Source organism: Propithecus coquereli, unplaced genomic scaffold, assembly GCF_000956105.1.
Source record: "Propithecus coquereli isolate 6110/MARCELLA unplaced genomic scaffold, Pcoq_1.0 Scaffold63, whole genome shotgun sequence".
Classification (NCBI taxonomy): domain Eukaryota; kingdom Metazoa; phylum Chordata; class Mammalia; order Primates; family Indriidae; genus Propithecus; species Propithecus coquereli.
In genome coordinates this window covers 7,673,240-7,692,891 of record NW_012152285.1, presented here as the reverse complement: position 1 = coordinate 7,692,891, position 19,652 = coordinate 7,673,240, and the positions used below count along the sequence as shown (strand labels likewise).

Sequence of the window (19,652 nt, the reverse complement as noted above, 5' to 3'; positions counted from 1 at the left end):
AACTCCTGAGCTCAAACGATCCGCCCGCCTCGGCCACCCAGAGTGCTAGGATTACCGGCGTGAGCCACCAGGCCCGGCCATCATTACATTTTAATCATTTGTAATCCTTGGTTCCCCTAAATCAAACTGGCAGGGGCAAGCACAGTAGAGGGAGTTGATTATAAACAGCGGCAATGGAGCCAAAGTAGCCTTTGGCTTTAGCTCCCACCTAGTGGAATCCATCTCTAAAAGCCCAACCCCCTTCTTCCCTCTAGTAGAGCATTGTGGAGGGGGAGTGTAGGCTTCTCTTTGGAGCCCACCGAGTTCTTACTGCCACCTTTTAATGCTGCCCTTCTTGCTGGAGGTCTTGACGGAGGCTGCCTCATGGCTTATTTAGTGTTATATTGTTGCTGGGTTGGGGCTCATTTTTTAAAATAGCAATTTATATTAAACTTAATTTAAGGTTTCTGAAACAAGCTATGTACATGCTTGAAGGCATTTGCTGTAGTCTAAACAGATTGTCCTTTGGGAAATATCTTAACTAGCACTGCTATCTGAGGTGCCTTATGCCCCTCTTTGGAGTCTTAAATAGACCATTTCCTGTAACTCTGAGAATTATTCCTAATTATTTATTTTTAACCACAAAACACCGTTTTTTAGATTTTGCACTTAGATATTTTCATCTCTCTTTGACATTGAACTTAAGTGGCTTATGGTTAATGAAGTAGAAAAGAATTGTTAATAATGACTTTGTACTTCCAAATTGCTTTTGAATTTTCCAGTGGTGGCCTTATAGCCCCAAAATGTTAGTATTTTATGCTTTGTTTTTCAAGAAATTATTTTTACTATAAACAGAGAAAGACCATGAGCACTATATGTGTATAGCATTATCTGTGTAAACCACTATGTGATTTTTAAAAACCAGTATTATACGTTTAGTATGACCTACAATATTGATCTTTAAAATCCCAAATATTCTGTCCTCAAAAGAAGACCTAGTGGATAGTCTTAATAGTAACAAACCTCTTTGGCTTATCAGTTGTTATTCAGATTAGAAGAATAGTTACAGATGATTTCAGAGAGGAAGATATTCTGATAAAAGCAAACTAGATTATTCCCTCTCTTAATCTCTAGAGATTTTTAACACAAAAAAATATTTTATCCAAAATAATTGTATGCCTATTTCAGCTGCCTGTTATTTGCCTTTAAATCTTGCTATCAGTCTTTAAGGAGAAGTCAGATCCACTTCTTTTTTCTTCCAGGTAGAAAGCAAATGTGCTAGCATAGGCTTATTTTTCCTCTGTAGTTTCAGATATGTTTTTGGCTTTGCCTGAGTGGTATATTAACCTGCCAATAATAGCAGGTTAACTTTTTGTCTCTTAAGCAGCCCTCAGTATAGACAAAAGTAACATCTACTCTCAAAAAACATGCATACCCCAGACTCTGGAAAATTCCTTCATTGCACTAATATCAACCAGTACTCCTACAGGATTCTGTGTGCTGGTAGTCCTTTCCCATTACTGTAACTCTAGCCTTCCTAGAGAAGAAAGACTATCAGAAGGCCTTTGTAAGAGAATTTATCTAACATTTATATTAAGATTGCCAGACTGTTCCTGTGCTGGCATTCAACTCTTAAGCAGATTACAAAAATTACTTGGGGTCCTTCTGTCTTTTTATTTGTTTGATGTCCTTGCTTTTGCTGCTATTGTAGGGCAGCCCAGGTCTCTTACTTTGTATTAGGACTTCACAGGATTGTTCCTCAGTGGGGATTATTTCTTGTGTTCTGAGCGTGGGCATATCTACTCTACTTTTCCAGATCTACTCTATCTTTGAATGTCATCGGGTTGAGCAATGTTTTGGCTGACCCAGTAATAATTCTTACATATCCTCTCACCTCACTCTAACAGATAGCTCTGAAACATGTGTGAAAGAAAACTCTAGGTCAGCACACTGACCAACTCATGGCCCAATCCACCCAGTCTCAAATGCCCATCCATGTACTCTTCTAGGTACAAATATGGCTCCACAAAAACAATATTGTTAGCATTTCTCAGAAAGAATTAGGGGTAAGAGGTAGGAGAGGAATGACTACACCCTGTACATAGGCTATAAAAAGTTGCCTCCAGACTTTTTTTTATCTGATGATATATTATTATGGGTTTTCTTGATGTTATTCTTTGTCCTTTAAAAAAAAAAGCAGTGAGAAACCAACAATTAATAATTTTTTTTCTTTTCAGTTTCCAAAAAAAGACTTACAGCAAAATGAATAATCCAGCTATCAAGAGAATAGGAAATCACATTACCAAATCTCCTGAAGACAAGCGAGAATATCGTGGGCTAGAGCTAGCCAATGGTATCAAAGTACTTCTCATCAGTGATCCTACCACGGATAAGTCATCAGCAGCACTCGATGTACACATAGGTACAATTTAAAATTGTGAATTAAGCTTTGTTCAGTTTCATTGACCTAATGATGACATTTATTAGAACTTTCGATATGAATACAAATAAAGATCCATTAGTGTTCAGTTTAATGTACCTTATTTGTACTAGAACCCTCATATAGCTATTGGTAAACTAAACTTGTCCAAGTCAAATAATCGTACATTTACCAAGGACATCTTATTAGGTTCCCACCTAAGGTGACCTAGCAGAATAGAAATTCATTCCCATCCTTTACAGTAAAACAGTTGTGATTTTTCACTTTGGTACACTTAACAGCATATTTCATAGATTTTTTGTACACATTCCTTCCACATTTAATGTGGCTTTAATCAGGTTGCTTCTTACCTGTGTGTATAGTTAGTGGGGCAGTGTTTTCTTTTTTTCTCTTAGAAAAGTTTTATTTAACTCAGTAGCATTTTAGAATTGAAGAAATAAGGTAATATTGAACAAATAACTATTGCCTACCATAATGCAGAGTGCTTTGTAAATATCATCTAATTTGTACTCACATGACCCTCTAAGATAGGTATTATAGAAGTAGTGACTAAGGCAAGATAGGTAAAGTATTGTGGTTAATGTTTCACAGCCAGTACAGCCACTAACCCCAAACCCATGCTCTTAGCACTGTGCTGTATGGCCTCCTGTAATACAATAAAGCCATGAAAAGAAAATTCTAGTTCTTATAAGACAGTGATTTCAACTCTTCTTCCCTCCAATGTGTGAGGAAACTAATGCTCAGAGAGTTTGAGTAATCTGCCCAAGGTTACCAACTAATTAATATCAAGAGCAGACCTAGAACCTAGGTCTTCTGCCTACTCGTATACCTTTCTAAATAATACCATTTTAGAGCTGCCTATGCTTAACTTTCTCTGATTATGGTTGGAGTTGTCATGCTAACAAGAATTCCAAATCATCTGTAATTCATCTGTACTTACTAGCTTTGAACATAAAAAAAAGGTTCATTATATATGTATTTTCTCTTTCAGGTTCATTGTCCGATCCTCCAAATATTGCTGGCTTAAGTCATTTTTGTGAACATATGCTTTTTTTGGGAACAAAGAAGTACCCTAAAGAAAATGAATACAGTCAGTTTCTCAGTGAGCATGCAGGAAGTTCAAATGCCTTTACTAGTGGAGAGCATACCAATTACTATTTTGATGTTTCCCACGAACATCTAGAAGGTGCCCTAGACAGGTAATGATGAATGCCCTATGAATTATCCAATTTTGTATGCTTAACCACATTAATAATAATAATTAATATTATTTTTACAAAGATGGCTTCATAGCTTTATAGTTTAACAAAAGGTATTTTAACCAGTATTTTTCTGTGTTTTATAAAAAAGAAAAAATAATGAATGATGTCATATATTTACTTTATGGTAAAGGAAAAATAATGGCATGACTGTAAATCTGTCTTCAGGCCTACAAAATATTTTATTGACTTATAAAATTCTCACCAGGGCTTCCCATTCTAACTGGTGTTACCTGTAAAGCACATGATGAAGAGTAACCTGCGATAGTGTCATGGATCTCTTTTCAAACATACTTCTTGTTCCAGAATGCTAGACCTTAAAAATATTCTCTTCTCCTTTACTTCCTTGCTTCTCAAGGAGACTTAGTGGATATAGACTGTTTTGACTTGCTATTTCAACCCTGGGGATATTTTGAAAGCATTTTCTGGAGCAAGCTCCATTAGGCCGATTTAATTTTTTGGTCAATTTTTTATGTAGCTTACAATTTCTAATTTTTTATATTGGTGATTTGATTCAATATTCAAAGTGTAGTTTATCCTTGGTGACTTTTTATGGTTTTCTCTGTTACTAAGGTGTAGTTGTCCAGCTTCTTTATGGGTCCATAATAAAGTTTGACTTTGGAGTTTTAGTAATTTTCATCTTTATTTGCTTACTTATATTTTTAAAAAATTTAACAGGGCAAAGGCATGGGTTTAGGATATCTGGCTGGGTCGAAGTAGTCTGCTTCCTATTTATTCTGTGTTATGTTTTAGTCTTTAGGCAGCAGCTTTGAGGTATAATCATCTTTTATAAGTATTCCCAGAAAACTTTCATTAATGAATTCCCTGGGATCATACACTGAATTTCATTTCCCGCTCTGCAAATGCTACAACAGATGTTCATATAATAGATATATGATGGAGGATGTCTGTTACTTGGCTTAGAATAATTTGCTTGAATAAGAGCATCATTTTAAAAACTTGGTACTGTGTCATAAACATGACCCATTATCTGGGCCCATCCAGCTTTGGTATGTAGCTATTAGGTACTTTTCCCAGCCCGGGTGTGTTGAGATAGGTAAAAGGTTACAAGTCCAGAAATTCTCTGTTTCCATACATCTTTTTTTTTTTTTTTTTTTTTTTTTTTTTTTTTGAGACAGAGTCTCACTCTGTTACCCTGGCTAGAGTGAGTGCCGTGGCGTCAGCCTAGCTCACAGTAACCGCAAACTCCTGGGTTCAAGCGATCCTACTGCCTCAGCCTCCACAGTCGCTGGGACTACTGGCATGCGCCACCATGCCCGGCTAATTTTTTCTATATATTTTTAGTTGTCCAGATCATTTCTTTCTATTTTTAGTAGCGATGGGGTCTCGCTCTTGCTCAGGCTGGTCCATACATCTTTGATTATAGACTCCAGATAGATGGAGTTTCCTTTTGGACTGGTATGTGTAAAGTACTTAGCACAGTATCATATTCACTTACTTGAAATAAACATCAAGTAATGATAATGGACTCTTTGACAGCTGGACCGTGAGGTGTAGTGACTGAGATGTTTGTAGACTCAGCAGTCTCTTAGACCCACTGAATAGTGGTCCCATTCAGAGCTTCCACTCTTGGCTTCATCTGAATTCTGAGTCTTGTTCTTATAAGGCGGGATATAAAGTTTCTTAAAAGGAGTTGGTACATGAAATTGTGACTCAAATTGCAACCTGATATAGGAGAGTTAACTTATTATATTAACTAAAGATATTTTAGTTAAACTTTGGTGCTCTTAAAGTATAGCCTCAAGACAAGCATATTGATTACTTATGTTAAAGTTATATACCATGTTATTTGTTGAATCACTGCTTATTAAAAATTTATAGACTGTTTCTTTATTTCATAAAAGCCCGTAATCATGGTTTAGTCGAACTACTATGTCATACCTCAGATTTTTCATTGCATTATTTTTTTCTACTAATTAAAATTTGTTTTTCTCCATAAGAAGAAAAAAGATATTCAAATCCAGCCTTTTAAAAGTTGGTTACTTAATTTGTTTGTTCTAAGGTGTGCCTGAGTTTTAGCGAAATTGCACCGAAGACTGTAAATTTAGAATTTGCTTAAGAACACTCATGCGCCTGCCTTTTCTTTTGTGTGTGTGTGTGTGTGTGTGTGTGTGTGTTATACTTTTTGGTTATATTTATTGTTTTTTTATGTTTTCACTAATTATTTAGCATCTCTGGGATAGATTAACTCCTCTGAATTGACATGTTTAATATTTCAGAAACACTTTTAAAAGGCCATTCTTTTAAAATGGCAGTTTTCAAGTTCATTATGTTTTACACCCTTAGGTTTGCACAGTTTTTCCTGTGCCCCTTGTTTGATGAGAGTTGCAAAGACAGAGAGGTGAATGCAGTTGATTCAGAGCATGAGAAGAATGTGATGAATGATGCCTGGAGGCTCTTTCAGTTGGAAAAAGCTACAGGGAATCCTAAACACCCCTTCAGTAAATTTGGGACAGGTTTGTCAACAGCTGCTTTCATATATTAGTTCGCTTTGACCTCATTTAAACCCATGGCCTCTTTGCATAGTATTGTATTTTACAGTTCAGGATAGAAGGTTTCAGAATTCTCCATTCCTGTTTATATCCCATTCAAATAGAGGTCTAAATTTTAAAGAGCAGAGCAGTTAAAGTTGCAAATAGATATTAACCAGCATTTTAAAGGGAAAAGATCATAGATCCTTTTATTCTGAAGTCTGCTTTCTCATTGGAAATGCTTTAAAAGGCTCACTTAAGCTGGGCACAGTGGCTCATGCCTGTAATCCTAGTACTCTGGGAGGCCGAGGCGGGACGATCACTTGAGCTCAGCACCAGCCTAAGCAACAGTGAGACCTTGTCTCTGCTAAAAATAGAAAAAATTAGCTGAGCACAGTGGTATGCACTTGTAGTCCCAGCTTACTCCGGAGGCTGAGGCAGGAGAATCACTTGAGCCCAGGAATTTGAGGTTGCTGTGAGCTATGACTCCACAACACTCTAGCCCAGGTGACAGAGTGAGACTCTGTCTCAAAAAAAAAAACAAGGCTCACTTAAAGGCTTGTTGAATCCTCCTACTCCTTTTGCCTCCACTGCTGCCCTTCGAGGTACATAGCTTCTGCCATGGGAATCGCTCTGTGGGAGATAATATACTGTAGAAGACAAACAAGGGCCTTGCTCTCAAAGTGCTATTATTTCTGGAAGATAGGGGCAGGTGACAGGGAGTCGAGTTAAATAAAAGTGGAAATTTTTGATTTTGTAACTGTATCCTTAATTCAATTTTTTGTTAAAAAGTACTTGTTTAATAATTATTTAAATGGTACAAAAATATTTAAAGTAAAAAATAAAAGCAAAACCGTGATGTCTCTTTCTTCCTTATCCAGTCCTGCCAGTCCCACTTGCCAGAGGTAATCATTGTTAACAGGTTGCTATGCTTTTAAAATATTGCTTTGGGTATTATAAAGTTGCATAAGAATAATGATAATAGATTGTTTAGTGCATTTATAAATTTATGCTTGTTTTTAAAGTTAATTTTGGGAACTTTTAAGTATTATAAATACAGCTTTCTTTTCTGGATACCATTCTAATATATCTAACAGCAGCCAGAGAAATTAGTGTGGCTTTACAGAATTAGAAAGATTTTTCAAAAATTGCAGGTAGAAGCAGTGATATTATATTATTTAGAAATATAGTACTTGGCAGTCAATAATAGCATCATTGAATGAATACTGGGGTCCCTAAAATGTCTGTGTAATGCTGAATTGTTTGAAAAGTGCTTTTTGTGGAGAACATTAGCATACATGGTATGTCAAGAAGGGATTGTGAGGTTTTTTGTTTTTTGTTTTTTTAAAGAGACAGGGCCTCGCTCTGTTGCCCATGCTGGAGTACAGTGGCACGATCATAGCTTACTGCAGCCTTGAACCCGTGGGCTCAAGTGATCCTCCTGCCTCAGCCTCCCAAGTAGCTAGGACTAGAAGTGCATGCCACCACACCCAGCTAATTTATTTTTATTTTTGTAGAGACAGGGTCTTGCTATGTTGCCCAGCCTTGTCTTGAACTCCTGGGCTCAAGTGATCATCCCACCTAGGCCTCCGAAAGTGCTGGGATTATAGGCATGGGCCACTGTGCCCAGCCTAGTATGAACTTTAAAAAGCAAATTTCAGAATCATTACATTCAAATGATTGTTGTTCTTTAAAATAGTCCTTTTGGTAGGTTAGATATTTACATTAACAATGCTACTATTGTGTAGAACATGTTGGAGCTCCTCTTTGGGTGTTGCCTTTTTTTTAAATAGCCTCACTGATGACAAATCATACCAGTGTAATCAAGAAGCAGCCACAAATCTTCCAGAAATAAATGTAGTGAATAAAGTGAGTAATGTTGTCACAAGTAAACTTGTCACAAGCAAGAAACAATCTTAAAATGTCCCAGAGGAAGGTTTCAAGAATGATGGGCAAAGAGATGCATTTCATGGCATATATAGATGTGTGAAGTTTGTGGGCATATTTGTCTTTATAACTTGACAAGGCTAGGCAGTTAGCAAAGTACAAGGTAATACAAACAGCTAAAAGACAATTGAGTCAGACTCAGTACACAAGCGTAGAAAATGTGATGTAAGTAATACAAATGTCAAGTTACCATCTGATTTTAGAAATATAAACTAACAAGGAGTTTTTTGGAATGTAGATTCTGTCCATTTTAAGGTCACAGATATGTTTGAAAATATGATGAGAGCGGTATGCCTTCATCCAGAAATTATGCATATATAAAATTTTGCAAAGGTAGTCTTTGAAGGAGGATCTTGTTAGAAATCCATGCTAATTTACTTCTGTTATTTTTGAGTGGCGTAAGATGTTTCTGTGAATGTGAGCCATTTTCTCCATCGAGGGATTATGATTTTAAATAATTCAGGAAAACATATGTATTTTTAGATGAACAGAAACCAAGCATTGTGTTATCCATTTTAAGAAAACCTTACAATAAGATGTTTGTCCTTTACAGTGGTTTTTCATGCTTCAGAAGTAGTATAGATTGGTGGCTTTCAAACTCTTTTGTATATAGCCCACAGTAAGAAGCACATTTTACCTAGTAACTCAGAGCACATATGTGTTTGTATAAGCACTGAAACAAAAGTTTTATAAAAAAAAATCAGTCTTACATCATAGTATGTCATCTGGTACTTTCTGTCATATTCTTTCTTTCCAGAAAAATTCTGGTCTGCCAATACTTTAAATTTATTTCATTATAATATAATGGGTACTGACCCCACAGTTTAAGTAATCCAAAGTGATAGGCAGTCAGTAGACAAACAAAAAAAAGCATTGGATAACACTCAGCACTTATCCGTGAACAAAAATAAATAACAACAAAAAACACTTTTTTTTTTTTGGGAGACAGGGTCTCACTCTGTTGCCTAGGCTGGAGTGCAGTGGCCTCATCATAGCTCACCACAACCTTGAACTCCTGGGCTCAACTGATCCTCCAACCTCAGTCTCCTGAGTAGCTGGGACTACAGGCGTGTGCCACCACACCTGGCTAATTTTTCTATTTTCCGTAGAGATGGGGTCTTGCTCTTTCTCAGGATGGTCTTGAACTCCTGGCCTCAAGCAATCCTCTTGCTTCTTCCTCCCAAAGTGCTAGGATTACAGGCCTCTGGAACTGAGGCTTTTAGAATCTTCATTTGTAGAAAAGAGAGGTACTATCAATTTCACCTTGATATGAGAAAATTTCAAACCATTCCCCAGCAAAGGCCTTCTCCCCCGCACTCCCCTCCTGAGAAGTTGAAACTATGGATACATTTAAGAGCACCTGAACCCCTCAGGTAGAGTGAGAGGATGTCTCAGGACCTCTCTGGGCAGTAGAGCAGATTTGGAATTGAACTGAGTCTTTAGTGAGAAACTGAGAGGACTAATTAAGACCCTGGAAACTTAGATGGTAGGCTACTTATTGTGAGTATGAATACATATGATTGCTTTGTGACTAGAAAAAGATTAAATGAGCATTTGCCAGGCTGTTTCTTGAAAACTCTTTGTTCACTGGATCTGTTGATTTAAGCATTCTGGGGAATGAATCTTAACTCCGAGTACTGTGCAGCACTACTGAGCTAAAGACTGGGTCTGAGAATGCCATCTGCTGGCTTTCTGTAGACATCTAATTTAGTGAAAAAAGGACTTTCTCAATGCCAATTCATCAGACATTATAAAAACACAAGGAAAAAAAATAGGCACATCAAGAACATGTTCTACCATAGTTTTATCTCTGCAGAAGAAAGACAGGATTTCATGTAGTAGTTAGTGCAAGCAGGACCAATAATAAAAATTATCAGGCCAGGATCTTAGGATATGATGCCACTTTGGAGAGACGCCAATCATTATAATTTCATCTCTCAGTCCCTAATTTGTAAGGTCTTTATTAGAAAGGTATTATTTAGGGAATTTGACAATTTCTTTTGATGCTAATATTTTATCCTAACTGATTAGTTATTAAAATTTCATGAGAGCTCTTAGTGATACATTGTATATATCACTTGAGATTTATAAAAATAGCATTGTATCCTATTTTTACCAGTCTAGATCACATCCGTGAGAATTCACATCACAAATTTAATGCTTCAGCCCAAAATAGTAAATTTCTTTCCATGAGTAACTTGGCAAGTTCCAAAAAAATCCCTCAGTGGCTGTGTTCAATTAATTGGGGAGCACATAGGGAATTGAAAATTAAAGTAGTGTGAATGGAGGCCATGTGGATCACATTTTATCTTGTAAGTGCTTATAATACCTACTGTCCCATAGGGATTTTAAGAAGTATAATTTTTTTTTTTTTTTTTCTGAGACAGTCTCACTTTGTTGCCCAGGCTAGAGTGAGTGCCGTGGCGTCAGCCTAGGTCACAGCAGCCTCACACTCCTGGGCTCAAGCAATCCTTCTGCCTCAGCCTCCCGAGTAGCTGGGACTACAGGCATGCGCCACTATGCCTGGCTAATTTTTTCTATATATTTTTAGTTGTCCGATTAATTTCTTTCTATTTTTAGTAGAGACGGGGTCTCGCTCTTGCTCAGGCTGGTTTCGAACTCCTGAGCTCAAACAATCCACCCGCCTCGGCCTCCCAGAGTGCTAGGATTACAGGCGTGAGCCACCGCGCCTGGCCAAGAAGTATAATTTTTATAAAGCACTTTTAGTTCCTTAGGGAAAACTCTGTCGTTTTAAATGTTACTGTTCATACTATACTGTCCTGTTTATCCACCTTATAGTCAAATATATTTGACTAATTATGTATATTAGTTTGAACTGTTTTTTATCTTATTAGCAATGTCAGTAGTGATTATAAAACTTTAAAGTCCACATAGTTTGCTTTTTCTAAGTATTGCCTTTTCTTCCCTTTCAGGTAACAAATATACTCTAGAGACTAGACCAAACCAAGAAGGCATTGATGTAAGACAAGAGCTACTGAAATTCCATTCTACTTATTATTCATCCAATTTAATGGCTATTTGTGTTTTAGGTCGAGGTAAGAACCCTTAAAATTTTTCATAGAATTAAATAATCTAAGTTTTCCATTTTGTTTTTTTCAAAGTATTGGAAGACAGATGTAAGATACAGCTGTTTATCTGCTCAGAATCTTTTGAAAATGATCTACTTATTACAGAATACATGGATGGGGATTTCTATTTTTAACTCATTGTGTTCCAAAAAGAAGTTTAGGCAGTTTTAAACGGAGACCTGTCATTGATATTTGCAGAGTCTTCTTAGGTGAACTTTTTAAGCCTATGGTAACATCCATTTTTATTGCTTTTTTGCCCCACTGAATGAAATATATTTGAATTATTTTTAAATATTTAATAACTTAATGGGTTTATGGGATTTTGGATCAGGGTATAATCTATTTTATATGTTCCTGGGTTCTAAAAGGGTTTTCTCCTTGCCTTCTCAAATCTACAATGCCATGCTATCTACATCATGTTACCTTAGGGAATATTTCACACTATCGTTTCTGTACTTGTCCATTAAATAAATTCCCCTTCCTCCCCCAAAAAACAAAACAAATAAATGGAGACCTGAAGAAAATATAAATTACTACTCTAATAGATGCTATAAGCAAATAAAAGCAAGGGAAGGAAGTCTAAAAGAAAAGATTGACAGATTTGACCTTATAACAACACAAAAAACTGGAAACAAACCTAAAAAGTAGATGATGATAAACTGGGGAAACTATTTGGAATATAAACAGCAAAGGTTTGATTTTTAAAATGCAAATTAACTAATGATAATGTATTGCTTCCCCTTATTAAATTCCATACTTTTGGGTTTTTTTTCATTTCTTTTGTTTTAAGTAATACTCACTATGGATATGGGTGCTCTTTTGTATTGGTTATAGTGGTATCAATTGTGCTAGTCTTTCTGCAGTTTAACAAGATCATCCTTAAAAGGTACATACACATTTTTATATCTAGAAATATTAATACAATATAAGGAAATAATCAGAGTTCAAATGTGATGTAAAAGGATGTTGCTGTCAGTACAGTATATATTAGTGAAAAGTTAGAAATAATCTAAATATATATTAATAAGAGATTGGTTAAGTACTGATTTTATAACTGTAAAATAGAACATCTTGTAAAAAAACTAGCATCTCTTCTTCTACTATTCTATCCTTCTTCCTGTATTCCTTTCCTCTTCCTTTCCTTTTTCCTTTTCCTTTCGACAGGGTCTCACTCTGTCACCCAGGCTGGAGTACGGTGGCGTGATCATAGCTGACTACAACCGCAAACTCTTGGGCTCAAGTGATCCTCCCACTTCAGCCTCCAAAATGGCTAGGACTACAGGCACATGCCACCACACCTGGCTGAGTTTTTCATTTTTTTGTGGAAGCGAGGTCTCACTATATTGCCTAAACTGGTCTTGAACTCCTGGCCTCAAATGATCCTCCAACTTTGGCCTCACAAAGTACGGGGTTTACAGGCATAAGCCTGCCTGCTTTATTTTTCTATATAACATTTACCACCTGAAGTATTAAATATTTGTTTTTGTTGTCCACTCTACCAAAATGTATGAGAACAGAAACTTTGTTTTGTCCACTGCTTTATCCTCAGTACCTGAGTTCATCCTTGGCATATCATAGTCACTTGGTAAAATATACTGAATGAATAAACAGTTTTATGAAAGCATTTTAATACCGTGGGAAAATAATCTTGATAAATAGAAAACAAAAGCACCTTATAAAAGCACTATGTGCTATATGGTCCCATTTTTAAGATTTATAAAAAATTCTAATAGATATATGGTATAGATATAAAACAAAATGAAGGCTGGGCACAGTGTTCGAGGATTGTTTGAGACTAGGAGTTCGAGACTAGCCTGGGCAGCATAGTGAGACCCCCATCTCTACAAAAAATTTAAAAATTAGCCAGGCAGGATGATGCTTACCTGTAGACCTATTTACTCTGGAGGCTGAGATGGGAGAATTGCTTGAGCCCAGGAGTTTGAGGTTGCAGGTGTGATCTTTGATCACACCACTGCACTCCAACCTGGGCGACAGATCGAGACTCTGTCTCAAAAAAAAAAAGACAAAATAGAAAAACATAGAAAGTTAACATTGTGATATAATAGTTAAGAACTCATACTCTAGAATCCAACAGCCTGGCTTCGAATTCCAAATATACTACTCACTTAGATATGTGGCTATGAGGTAACAAAGTTACTTCAGTTCCCTAAGCTTCAGTTTTTGCATTTGTAAAATGGAGGTGGTACCTCATACCTGTTTCGAGGTTTAATTGAGATAATACAAATAGTGTTTAGCATAGTACTTGGCACATAGCAAATGCTCCATAAATGATAGCCACTCTAGCATCTCATAATTGTGAGTTTATGCTACTTTTGTCATCTTTTTGCTTTTGTTTCTAAGTTTTCTGCTATTGGCAAATGTTATTTTTGCAGTTAGAAAATAAACTAATCTAGGCTGGATGCAGTGGCTGACGCCTATAATCCTAACACACCTGTAGTCCTAGGTGTATGGGATCAGTGAGCTTTGATTGAGCCACTGCACTCCAGCCTAGGTGGCAGAGCGAGACCCCATCTCTTAAAAAAAGAAAAGAAAAGAAAAGAAACAATATGCATTTTAAGTTGAACCAGGATATAAAATGAATTCAAGGAGTGAGGCCAATTTTAAAAAGCAGACTTTATAAAACTATGTGCTTGCTAAAGGTAGATGGGCCTAGAATGTTAAATATCACTTGGTATTTAAAGCCCAGTTCTGGGAATAGGTGCCTAGCCTGTACTTTTTTTTTCTGTGTTTTAGTTGAGATAAAACACATGAGCATTTATTGGGCAAGTAACAATGGCAACAGATGAATGAAACATGAGCCCTGTCCTTAGCGTGTTCTTGGTTTGGTAGAAGTGACAGAATATGCGTCTAAAAGAAGTAAGATGTTTCAGTTTCCTGATCCATAGATGTCACTCTCCTATTGTGACTGACTTCCTGTACTGAGCTCAGTAGACTTGACAAAGGCTCTGGGAGAGGTATCTTTACAGGACAAAGGTGTGAGGAGGAAACTGGATCTCTTAGACTAAAGGATTAATAGATAATCTGTTCCTCTTTGGGGCCAGGAAAGGGAGAGGAAGAGTAACCATGTGGAAGGATTTCTGTCACAAGGGCACAAAAGAGTTTTTCCCTTTTCGCCTGGAGCCATTCCTCTAGTTGTGGCAGCACGCATTGCCTGAACACTTGGTAAATAGGTAACAATCAAGTACAGACACTGAGGTTGCCAAGCTCTGATGATATGAAGATGAACGGGACTCAGTTCCCTGATCTCTGGTAGCTTGGTTTAGTGGGGAAGACAGACTGCAGCATTGTTTAGCTCCCTTACCTTTAAAAAGCTACACTGTGAATTTGTGCTTTTAGGATAGAAATATGTAAGACAAAAGGCACATTTGGTAGAACTTTACTCTAAAGGGCCTTGCTGTCATCAGTACTTCAAGTCAGCAAACCTTTGTTGATAGCTTACCTTGTTTCAAGTCACATGTCTCATCTGTGCATAAAGATGTCTCTGACATCCCTTTCTCCAAATATATCCCCTCCATTCCTAAGTTCACTTGTCATATGACAAGCAACCACTGATCTGCCTTTTATTTGGCTCTTGGACATGTTGGGGTCCTTCATATATGTCAAAAAAACTGATATAAAAATAGATATATTTTATAAATAAAGTGCAAATGTCCACATTCATAAGCATAAAAGATTTCATACCATATAAAGGCAATTCTCAAATAGTGATTAAGTGTCCTCTAGAGAGTTCATGGAAAAGTTCAAAATGGGTCATAGAATATCAGGGGAAATTTCTTATTTGATTCAAATGCTTAGTGACAGTAACAAGGGATGAATGTTTATACCATTTATAAATAACCTATTTTTGAGTAGACAGAATCAAGGTGATTATCTTGTTTATAAAAAGATAAGGCTTTTTGTACCCTTTTCTTTTTAGAATAATAGTAATATATGCACATGGAAAAAAATTTATCCCACACAGGTATAAAATAAAAAACAAGTTGTTCTTTTTCCATCCTATGGCCACTATGCCCTCCCCCCAAAGACCCTAACTCATTTCTTGTTATACTTCCAAAAGTTGAATTTCGTTAATATGTTTTTATATATGTCTTTTAAAAACATTAAATTATATTACATGGCATTGTTTTGTAGCCTGCAGTTTTCATTTAATAAAGCTTTGAGATGTTTTAGTATCAGCACATACAGATCTATCCCTCATTAATGGATGCATAAAATTCCAATGTATCAATGTTTCATAATATCCATATATTTATAGATGTTTAGGTCATTTCCATTTTTTGTTACAAGTAGTTTTGCTACATATATATATAGCTTTGCAAACTTTTGCAAGTAAAACCCTTTATAAAAGAATAAATGTAAGTGAAAACATAAAAGAACATCACTTAAGTGGCAATATAATTTTACCAGTAATTGAAAGTCTTTGAGTGACTTTGGCACATTATGATACAGAATCATATAATGTTAAACCTTGGAAGAGATTTGTGATCATCTTACCCAATTTCCTTATTTTACAGAGCTTAGAGTGGTTAACCATTTTGTCCAAGTAGTCAGTTAACATGGATGGTGAAGCTGGGGTTACAATCCCAGGGAATCCCTGGGATTCCCCCCTCCCAGGATTTTTTTCACCTTTATACTATTTACCCACAAAATCAACCACATATAAACTCTAACATTTGACTTTTAACAGTGGGCTTAGACTGTGTCTGTTTGTAAGGTGTATATTATAATCTCTCTTCTAATAGTTTAGTAGATGTCTGGTGGGAATCATAGATAGTCATTTTTCCAAATGCAACTATTATGTTATTGTTTCTAATGTTTGTTTTTTATTCATTTAATTTTATTTATTTATTTTTTTGAGACAGAGTTTTGCTTCGTCACCCAGGTTAGAGTGTAGTGGCATCATCATAGCTCACTGCAACCTCAAACTCCTGGGCTCAAGCGATCCTACTGCCTCAGCCTCCCAGGTAGCTGGGACTACAGGGATGCACCAACCATGCCTGACTAATTTTTTTTCTGTTTTTTGTAGAGACAGGGTCTTGCTCCTGCTCAGACTGGTTTCGAACTCCTGGCCTCAAGCAATCCTACCTCCTCAGCCTCTCAAAGTGCTAGGATTGCAGGCATCAGCCACCATGCTCCACCTTAAATTTATTACAGGATATTGTTTGTGAAATTGTATTGTGAATATTTAATTTTAAGACTATAAAAAGGTAGATATTTACAGAACATCAGAGAAGAAAAAAATGAATTTTAATTTAAAAAAAAGATAGATATGTGTGAAGCACAATCATTATCAGTATTGCTTAACAGCTTTAGAAGTTATGTAGGCACTGATAGGATTTAACGGAATGATTTATCTTTATCAGATACAATTTGTAAAAAGAATTCCAGGTTTTCCTTTTAATAGTCTGGGCACTTTTCAGGAGAATCTAGGGTCTTAAATACTACCTGTCATATATTATGATTAGTTTAAGTTCTGTTTTATCTGTTTTCTTGTAGAATCTTTAGATGACTTGACTAATCTGGTGGTAAAGTTGTTTTCTGAAGTAGAGAACAAAAATGTCCCATTGCCAGAATTTCCTGAACACCCTTTCCAAGAAGAACATCTTAAAGTAAGTACATCTATTTCAGGTATTTTGTCTTTTTAATTTATGGACATAATGTATACCTAGTTTAACAGAGAATAAGCAAAAAATGTTGGAGGTTTCATTATTTATGTAGTTTTTAATATCTGTCAGGATAATCAAATCAGTTTTACGTTTATTAGAAAAATGAATCACCAAAACAATATCAACATGTTCTGATCTTTGCATGCTAAAAGTAGTTTTGGTAGCTGTACCCCTGGCAGATTTTTGAAGCCATTGTCCAGTGCCAGAAGGCAAGCCGCCAAAACTACAGCGGCATGGTCCAGGGGACCACACATGGACTGCATGCCAATGGTAATGAAATTCCACTAAGAGCCTGGTCATTTATTTCTTTGTGGTAGATATGATTTTCTCTGGCAATTGATTTGCTCCTAAATTTGGTATTCTTCCATGAAAATCAGTATTTTTCTTAGTTTGTAAATATTCAGTAGGAATTGTATACAGCTAATCTTTTATGATTTGTTTGGGTTTTTTTCCTCCAGCAACTTTATAAAATAGTACCCATTAAGGATATTAGGAATCTTTATGTGACATTTCCCATACCTGACCTTCAGAAATACTACAAATCAAATCCTGGTCATTATCTTGGTCATCTCATTGGGCATGAAGGTCCTGGAAGTCTGTTATCAGAACTTAAATCAAAAGGTAAGTCTCCTGGGCAGCAGCTTCTGAGTGTAGTACACCACCACATCTTTTTACTCTGGCTCTCATTTTTTCCTAAATATTTTCCTGCGAATGTTTTTAGATGGAACTGTTTTGGGTTAGTGAGTAAGGTGGTGGTTGTTAGTGTGCTTTTGTCTTTGGGTTTTTTCCCATAATTTGTTTTACCCTTCAGTATCGAACAGTGAAGATTAGATATTAGATACTTCAAAAGATATTAGATCAAAAGATATTAGATACTAGATATTAGATACTTCAAAACATAATGCATGTTTTAAATGAGAAAGAGGTTAAAAAGTAAAAGCCCACATTATGTATTCTTTATCATCTCTGTGAATGTCAGAACACGTTATTTATTTGCTTGCCCTTATCCATCAAATCAGAAGGGTATAATAGGATCTAGTCAATAGATGGTTCCCAAGTCTCCTTCCAAGTCATGCTCTTTGCTTTTACATAACACTTAAGCACAGTAGTCTATTCTTGATTGGGAATTGATTTCAGGAGTCCTCAGAAAAGACCCCAACCCCAGAAATCCGTTAGTCTTCCACAACATCTAAAACTGCTTTTCTGAAATGATTTTTTTTCTGCAGTCTTTTCTACAAGAGGTCCATTCTGATCTCTTGGGTACATACAGTAGGAAATTTTGAAAAATTTCTTATCTTGAAAGAAGCCACACATGCAATCATGTTGATTTCCTTTGAATGTTCCAGGCTGGGTAAATACTCTTGTTGGTGGGCAGAAGGAAGGAGCCCGAGGTTTTATGTTTTTTATCATTAATGTGGACTTGACTGAGGAAGGATTATGTAAGTATTGATTGACCTTTTTGCTTTTGAATGAAAATTGACTTTGTATGATTTATTTTTTTAACTTCTTTATGCTGTGGATCTGTTTTATGTTGAAAAGCTATAAACACTTTAATGCATACAATTTATCCATCGTATTTTTCATGTGTAACTTAACCTTTGTTTCATGGATGATTTTCCCCCCTTAACAACCGATCATTATGTTGTGCTTGTTAAATGTGTACTTGGCTTTTTATTTGCTCAATTACTGCCCCAACACCCCTTCTGTCACATATCCACGAGCCCAGAGGGCCGTGAGTGGGATACCTAAAACCAGTCTCAGGGAGGTGAGGACTCCATTTTCTAAGAGGGACCGTCTTCCACTTACCTGACTTTACCTTAGGAGTGAGCTCACTGCTTTGGAGGATTCAAGGACTGAATGGTTTTTAAGTGTGCCCCTTTTTTCCAGTACATGTTGAAGATATAATTTTGCACATGTTTCAATACATTGAGAAGTTACGTGCAGAAGGACCTCAAGAATGGGTTTTCCAAGAGTGCAAGGTACTTTTGTTTCACCAAAGTTTTTCTTAAGGAATCTATTTTTCAAAAATAAATACATGTGAATTAATTTAAATTTAAGGCCCAGTTAAACTTTTAAAGTTTTTTTTTTTTTTCCTAATTAAACTCTAAAATTTTGCAATGCATAGTAGTATTAGTTAAGGCTTAGTTATACTAGTCTGATTTGGTACTTGGGGCACAATTAAGGGTTAAGGCATCATGTAGCCTTTTTTAGGAGGGAAAAGGGAAGAAATCAGATTGCTTTTCCATCCCTCAGAAGAAAACCAGCAGTTTCCTGAGCTGGTATCTATCAGGGCTTGTGTTACTCCCTGGCTGAAGCTGCATGAGCTATGTGATTTTCAAATCTGTAGCAAACTCTCAAAGAAATAGTGAATTGCTTTATGTATGATTGTGTTCTTAAAAGTGATTTTATTATTGTATGTATGGAAAAGCCTCACTATCTTTTTTTTTCTTGCATAAAACTAAAGGTGTTTGTGTTCCAAATTTTTAAAGGCTTCTTTTAAAAGGGTTTTTAAAAATATATACTTTCCTATCAAGATTCTAAAATGGGCCGGGTGCGGTGGCTCACGCCTGTAATCCTAGCACTCTGGGAGGCCGAGGCGGGTGGATCGCCCAAGGTCAGGAGTTCGAGACCAGCTTGAGCAAGAGCGAGACCTCGTCTCTACCAAAAAATAGAAAGAAATTAATTGGACAGCAAAAAATATATAGAAAAAATTAGCCGGGCATGGTGGCGCATGCCTGTAGTCCCAGCTACTTGGGAGG

At 36.3% G+C, this 19,652-nt stretch overlaps 1 protein-coding gene across 2 annotated transcripts in view; it reads left to right on the top strand.

Moving 5' to 3' along the window:
• The window catches only part of IDE (insulin-degrading enzyme), a 102,110-nt gene that overhangs the window by 38,514 nt on the left and 43,944 nt on the right, over window positions 1-19,652 (top strand). The window contains exons 2-9 of one of the 2 annotated variants that reach the window (XM_012659723.1): window positions 2,217-2,401; window positions 3,411-3,618; window positions 5,986-6,155; window positions 11,168-11,173; window positions 16,724-16,836; window positions 17,352-17,514; window positions 18,240-18,332; window positions 18,781-18,872. In XM_012659723.1, coding sequence (XP_012515177.1) covers window positions 2,217-2,401; window positions 3,411-3,618; window positions 5,986-6,155; window positions 11,168-11,173; window positions 16,724-16,836; window positions 17,352-17,514; window positions 18,240-18,332; window positions 18,781-18,872 — 1,030 coding nt within the window. Of the gene's footprint in view, window positions 1-2,216; window positions 2,402-3,410; window positions 3,619-5,985; window positions 6,156-11,050; window positions 11,174-16,723; window positions 16,837-17,351; window positions 17,515-18,239; window positions 18,333-18,780; window positions 18,873-19,652 lie in introns of both variants that reach the window. The other variant, XM_012659722.1, reaches the window with a different exon arrangement.